The sequence below is a fragment of the Austrofundulus limnaeus genome, unplaced genomic scaffold (genome assembly GCF_001266775.1).
Source record: "Austrofundulus limnaeus strain Quisiro unplaced genomic scaffold, Austrofundulus_limnaeus-1.0 Scaffold2283, whole genome shotgun sequence".
NCBI lineage: Eukaryota > Metazoa > Chordata > Actinopteri > Cyprinodontiformes > Rivulidae > Austrofundulus > Austrofundulus limnaeus.
The window spans coordinates 5958-13166 of record NW_013954685.1 but is presented as its reverse complement, the minus strand read 5'-3'; the positions used below and the strand labels follow the sequence as shown (position 1 = coordinate 13166).

At 48.2% G+C, this 7209-nt stretch overlaps 1 protein-coding gene across 1 annotated transcript; it reads right to left on the bottom strand.

Annotated features, from left to right (window-relative positions):
* Nucleotides 1-180: 180 nt before the first annotated feature.
* Nucleotides 181-461, bottom strand: LOC106537383 (EF-hand domain-containing protein D1; the record flags this gene model as incomplete). The annotated part of the gene is given in 1 exon segment (XM_014034765.1): nucleotides 181-461. A coding segment is annotated over 1 exon segment (137 nt), but the record flags the coding sequence as incomplete, so codon positions are not given.
* Between the last annotated feature and the right edge of the window lie 6748 nt (nucleotides 462-7209).

Genomic DNA, 7209 nt, shown 5'->3' with positions numbered 1-7209 from the left:
AATACTGAGAGCTTTAAGACATCACAGAACTTTACACAACCAAGATATTCTGTGGAACATCTACAGAATGTCTGAGGAACATCTACAGAACGTCTGAGGAACATCTACAGAACGTCTGAGGAACATCTACAGAATGTCTGAGGAACATCTAAGGAACAGAAAACAGAGGAACGTCTGAGATGAAGGAACATGTGACTTGTGGTTTATTAGGAATGTTTTTAACTGTATGAATCTAAGCATCTTGTTTTACAGCAGTGTAATTCTGAGCGTTGCATGTTATGTTAAGCACTTTGTAATGTTAGTCTGTGTCATGTGAGGACTGAGTCATGAAGTGAAGGCAGACTGCAGCTGCTTGAAGGCAGCTTGTCGTTCTTTCTTCTCTGTCTGTTGTCTCATTCGCTCTTCTTTTTCCTCTCGAATCTCAGCCTCAAACTTGCTGCTCTGAGACAGCGCCTGCACCTGGTGAGAGAAGGTAACAGCAGTTAGTTCTGGAACATTGGTTACGCATTGTAACCCCAGATTCTATGGGTGTAAGCTCCGCCCTCTAAGGCTATCGCAGATGGGTATCCCTCTGCGCCCCACGCGCATTCTGAAAAACCAATAGTCTACGCCCACGTACCGTGGGGCCCCACCTCCGGGACGCATATAAGGCAGCCGGCCCGGAGCTTGTCTCCCGATAGCTTATTTTTTCTTCAGCTWCGGAAGCCGGTGAGGCCCCGATTCTTAGAGGGCTGTGCTTACACTCATAGAATCTGGGGTTACAATGCGTAACATCAGTTCTATTTCGTGTAAGCTCCGCCCTCTAAGGCTATCGCAGATGGGTATAGAGGCGGAGCCTGATGTAGTCTGTGCCTCACCGGCTTGACAGACTTGTGAAGCTTCCGCCCAAAAAACCCCAGATGTTGCACAAGCAAAAGCCGTGACAACATCTGACCCACACAKTGAACATCTGCGTCAGCCTGAGTCCATCACATGATTCCAATGATATGAAGGAAAAATAAAAGTGATGTGTGTGTAGTGACACTCCAAGCACAGAGTCATAACCTGTCCACCCTATTTGGCAACCTAACAGGTACTCTGACAAGGTCCTGAAAACGGGGTGAGTCAGAGAGGAGCCTGAAACATCCCGCAGATAAAAGCGGATGAAGGGACAAGGAGATGACCAGGACGCAGCAGAGCAAATGCCCTGGACTGATATTCCACTATAAGAGTGGTGGAGGAAGAGATCCCCTTTGTGGAATGAGCTGACAGCGCAGCTGGAGGCTGCAGGCCAGATGAAGTGTAAGCCTGAGAAATAACCTCACAGATCCAATGTGACAGCCTCTGAAGAGACAGAGGTTGTCCTACAAACTGCTCTCTGTAAAGGACAAACAGGCACTGAGAGCGTCTAATCTGAGCCGTGTGCGTCACATAACATGCGAGCGCGCGCACAGGACGCAGCAGGTGGGAGGATGTCTCCTCCTCAGAATTAAGCGGATGGGGGCAAAATCCATCCAGAGTGATGATTCTGGGTCTAAAAGAGCTCGTTAAGCTCTTCGGTGTGAAAAACTGGGTTAGGACGCAGAATCGCAGAACTGCCGTCCTCCCGTATCCTGAGACAGGATGGAGACACCGACAAAGCCGGCAGCTCGCGGACTCTCTTCGCTGATGTTAAGCTAACAGTGCTGTTCTCTGAGACAGAAACTTAAGAGAGATCTGATCCAAAGGCTCAAAAGGAGCTTCAGTCAGGGCGCGTAACACCAGTGTTAAATCCCACTGTGGAGCAAAGGTGCGCATGACAGGTCTGTTACTGCGTGCACCCCTAAGAATCGCTTAACCAGTGGATGGTTAAAAACCGTCCTGTCACCAAAACCCTCGTGACAGGAAGAAATTTCTGCAGCATATGTTCTAACAGTGCTGAAACCAAATCTCTGTCCATTAGCTTCTGTAAGAAGGTCAAGATACAGGACAAGGGGCATGAGACTGGGTCTGCATTTATCTCCATACACCAGCGCTGGAAGGGTGACCACTTCACTGTGTAAGATGAGAACGTGGATGTGGCTTGTGCCCCCTGAGTGGTACGTACCACATCAGCGGATAAACCCAGTTTATTAAACGATCCCGTTCAGCATCCAGACCCACAGGGGCTGACCCAGCCTGGGAAAAAACTCCTGAACACCCCCCCACCGCTTGCAGAATAGCATCCTACTGCCAGACAGCTGAAGCGGCAGGTCTGACAGCAACGACTGGAGGACCAGGGACCAAAGCGCTCCCGTGCGCTTCAGAACTATCAGAACAACCCGCCTCCAGTCCTCTCTGATCCAATCCAGCAGACGTGGGATCAGAGGAACAGGTGGAAAGGCATAAGCAGCATGTCCGGCCACGGACGGTGCACCAATGCGCCCCCTCCAGAGGAGGATCGTCCTGTGAGCTCAGAGAGAAAAAAAGAGCTGCATTGTGCGTTTCTCTGCTGGCAAACAGGTCTACTTCCCCTGCCGAATCTGTCCCAGATTCGCATAATTATGGTCATGTTGCAGGGTCCAGTCCCCGTGCCCGGGGACCCCCCTGGACATGATGTCCACTCCCCTGTTCAGCACACCTGGAACGTAACTCGCTCGGATTGAGAGCAAGTGGAAAGTGGTTGTGTGCTCAGAGGAGAAGCTCTCCGGCTGTGTCCAGCAACGGCTAGGAGTGCACCGCCCCCCCCCCTCCGGTGGATGATGTAAGCCGTTGCCACTCAGCTGTCCGAGTGGACCAGAACATGCTGGTCCTAGACGAGATGAGTGAAAAGCACCATGCATTTTTCACACCGTCAGGAGCTCCAGAGCATTTATGTGGGGAACAGGGTGGAAGACCAGCGGTCTCCCACAGTCTGGGACAGGCATGTCCCCCCCACCCCGACAGTGATGCATCTGTGAAACCGGCACGTGATGAATCGCTCTGCTCAGAGGGACTCCTGCTGACAGTGAGTGTGTGTGCGACATTCTCCAGTGGCTCCAGTGACGTCACGGATTGATCTTCAGCCGTGAGAACCACCGCTGCAGGCGTATCGTGTGAAACAGCCCAAGCGGAACCACCGCATGGGCCGCTGTCATCATGCCCAAGAGAAGCATGATGGTTAGAGTTGTCACTGAGCTGCAGGGCCTGATATGCACTTAGCAATGAAAGCAGGACCCCCCACTTTTTTTTTTTGGTTGGGGACAGATGAGCTGTCATGGTGACTGAGTTCAGATCCATACCCAAATACGTGATGAGTTGGGCCGGAACGAGAGAACTCTTTTCCTGTTCTATGGAGAAGCTCAGCATCCTCAGGTGTGCTGACAGCTTCTCCGTTTGTGACACTGCTTCCGCTGAGTACAGAGGCTGCAGCACCGTCTCCACGCGCCTGGAGAGAAGGTGTGGTGTCAGTGCGTAACCGAAAGGAAGTCAGTTGTACTGGTACCGGGTCTCCTGTTTTCTTGGGGAAAGGAGAAAAACTGGAAGTAAAAAACCCTGAATTCCTCCCCACTGGGAGCCTTAGAAATGAACTTCGTCATTCAGGAGTTCCTGAAGCTGTGCTTGGAGAGCGAGATCCTGCTGAGGAGACAATAGGAGGGTCTTCAGGATCTCGCCGAACCGGGGAGGCGAAGTTGCAAACTGTAGCCTGTAGCCCATATTACCAAGTGCTTCATCCACTTGTCCAAGGGACAAAAGTGTTCCCAGACCGCGCTGTGCACTGAAAGGGCTCACGCATGCACAGGTTGCTGAGCTATTGTTGTAGAACCGATACATTCAGAGCCTAGCCGCCGTCACGCTCTGTCGCGTGAGCTATGGGGGGGCTGTGCTCGAAAGGGCCATGCAGGAGCTCCAGGGAGCCCTGCGTGCTGTCGATGATTTCGACGTGACCCGAGAGGGGCTACCTCCGGGACCGTACATGAGCACGAGTTCAAGCTAGTTCAGCAGAGCCAGACACAGCGCTCATCTTGCCGCTGTGATTGGTGGGTTCATGCTGCAACGGGAGCAAAAACAACGCACCCCTGCTTGTGACGTGGCTCATGTTGACCGTCTTCTCCTACATCCACCGTTCGCCGGCGGGATGAAGAGGGAAGAGTGTGTGCGTTCGACAGCCACCAGGGGCGGAACGAACCACAAAATGTGAAAAACCGGTGGAAGAGGAGAATGTTGTGTGACAGTAATGGTAAAAAGCAAAGGCAGGCTAAGCACAAGACTAGCAGCTTAGTCCTACCCAGAGTGGAGCAAACGTGTGAGACAGACAACGTCCTGAGACCTGACTGAACTGGACACTTGTGAGAGGAATTTGCCCCTTTAAGGGAAGACGATTACTCACAATCATCAAAACACACATTTATCCTGCTTCCAAGCCATGATGCGGGACGCACACATGGCCTAAACGGCGCAGAGATTCAAACTCATGCCGGCTGCTGCGCGAAGGTCCTGTCGCGCCTTGCTCTCCGCTGYTTTTTGAAAAGTTGACGGCCTGGAGAGCAGTGTTGTTGGTTGCAACTCCCGACTGTGCCGCGCGTTGACGGTGCGCCGGACATGAGTTCCATGTCGATATAACGAAATCATAGCACTTACATGTATGAGGCGTATTCTATGGTTACATTTAGAATGCTGAAGCTGAAGAAAAAGAGGTGGACGAGCTCCGGGCCGGCTGCCTTTTATGTGTCCCGGAGGTGGGGCCCCACGGTACGTGGGCGTAGACTATTGGTTTTTCAGAATGCAAGTGGGGAGTGGAGGGATACCTTTCTGCGACAGCCTTAGAAGGCGGAGCTTACATGAAATAGAACTCTCTACCACCTGACCTAAGAAACACCACCTCTCTTCCTGTGTTCAAGACTGCTTTGAAATCACATCTTTTTAGATTAGCGTATCCATCTTAACTTCATTTGTAAACAATGCTCTGTAACTCATGCCTTCTTGTCTCTAACTGTATTTTCACACATTCTTCTATGATGTATCTAATGCTGTAAGTGTCCTTGGGTGTCCTGAAAGGCRCTTTTTAAATAAAATTATTATTATTATTATTATTAAGAGGCTTACAAATTAAATTAAATGTGTCTCACAAAGCCTGTAGAGCTCATTTAAGGCTTGGCTATAGTCGCACTTTGGGTAGTCGCAGACTGCGCTCGCGCACCCTCGCCAGCAGCAAAGCTGTTTATACTTGGCGCTTACGTTGTTGTAGGTTTCTCCAAAAGGACACGTGGAAGAGCACTTTATAACTTGTGAAATGTTGTAAATAGGAGAGCAAAAGCATGACGAACAAACATGCTGTTTGAATGACGCGCGGCACGCACAGCCTTTGCGGAGTTTCAAAATTTCGGAGGTATTTAAAAATAAATAAAATATATACAGTATGTGGTGAGATGGTGTTGCACCATCACCACTGTGTCCACCAGGTGTTGCTCAGAGCACAGCACTGATTAATGGGCATGGCAGGTGCCATTTCTGACGTGGTGGTTTTGTTGGTTTTCAAGTGTTACACCTGCTGAATGTTTTCTGTAGTACAGTTATGCTGGCTGCAGCCTGGATTGTTTGCAGCACAAGACTTCCTCCTGCTGCTGTTCTGCTGGTCCTCTCTGTCCTCTGGAGGCTGTGCTCCTGATCCCTGGTAAGATACCTGCCTATTAGATCTCAATGATTTTACTGTTTATTTGAATACAGTTAACGTAACTTGTGTTGTAGGCACGTGTTCTGTGCCACTGTGCATAATGCTTCGACATGCAGTGACGCTCTGATGCACCGGGATGCTCTGCTTTCTTGTTGTTCCTGTCTGGATTTTTTCAACCTGCTTCACCACTGCTGCTCGTTGATGAGCCTTTCCGCCTGCTATCGGCTGGAATCCTGCTCACTGCTGTTTTGCCTGTTGAGGAAAGGCAAAAAGACTAAACGATCGACTAGGGTGTCGCCCCCCTTTGTCATTTTACAGGAATCGCCTGGTTCAGAGTTGGATGTTGCTCTTTAGGAAGCTTTCTTCCTGAAGAGACCAGGGAGTGAGAATCTTCAGGAGTCCTCCCTCATGTTAATGGCTTAATTGTGCCTGGGTTGATTTTAACTGGCCCCCATGTGATGAAGCCATGGGTGAAGTGGGTCATTGTTTGGATACTGGCTTCATAATGCCCACAGGTCGTAAATACTGCTTCCACCAGCATTTAGTCGTGCAACGTGGAGCGTCTGTCATTGGTTGAGTTTAACGCTTCCAATGGTTTAAAAAAAATAAGTAAATAAATTTTTTTAAGTTAGCATTTGGAAATATTATTTGCTTTGATTTATCCATCGTCAGGTCGACGATGCAAGAAGGCGGTTAGGGATGGGTACCGCATTCGATACTTTAGTACAGACTGAATTCTGTCGGTACTAACGAGTATCTATTCACGTAACATTAAACAGTACCATGTTTCAGTACCTACAGGCATCATTGCGACTGTATTGGTGTAAGAGTGGTGAGTTTTCCATGCTTGACCTGAAGCATTGCGCCAGAGCGTAATGACGTCAGCAGCTGCTGGTTTAGTAAATAGAGCTCGGTCTGAACGTAGCTTGAAAGCCTCGCAGCTCCTGGAGTAAAACTCACCGAACAGACCGCCTCTGGATTATCTGCTGGATTAATTATCTTGTGAACAAGTAAGTAAGTAAAGTTTTATTTATAAAGCGCCTTTCACAGAAATATATTCACAAGGTGCTGTACAATCATTAACAGTATAAAAATGGTGGAAAGAATAAATTGAAACAGAAAAACATAATTACACATTAGCAACAAAAAATTGAAACATCAAATCAAGAAATTAATTTCTAAAATTGTAAATCAAACACAAGGTCAATGCAGTTCAAAATATACAATAATACACAAAAACATAATGAATGTGGGAGAGAAAATATGGTGTAAGTTCAATAGTAAAAAAAAACAGATTGACGAGCATTCACAATGGAGGTAGGCTGGTAGTAATGGTGAACTGGTTAGCTAAACAGTGAGCATGATGTTCGGTTGCTCAAAGTAAATAAAGTACCACCACTATCTTTATTTCATCCATCATTAAACAGAGACCAGCAGAGGAAAACAACAGAGGAGCTTCCTGACAGTCTGAACACGTCTGACCTAAAGAACACAAGCTGCTAACTTCAAGTGTTAGACGTGTTTTGGATGGACGTGTTTAGGATGCTCAAAATGTAGCTTGAATACATTTTATTTATTTTAACTGCATCCTCTTTTGTTTATTTGATTTAAACTTATTT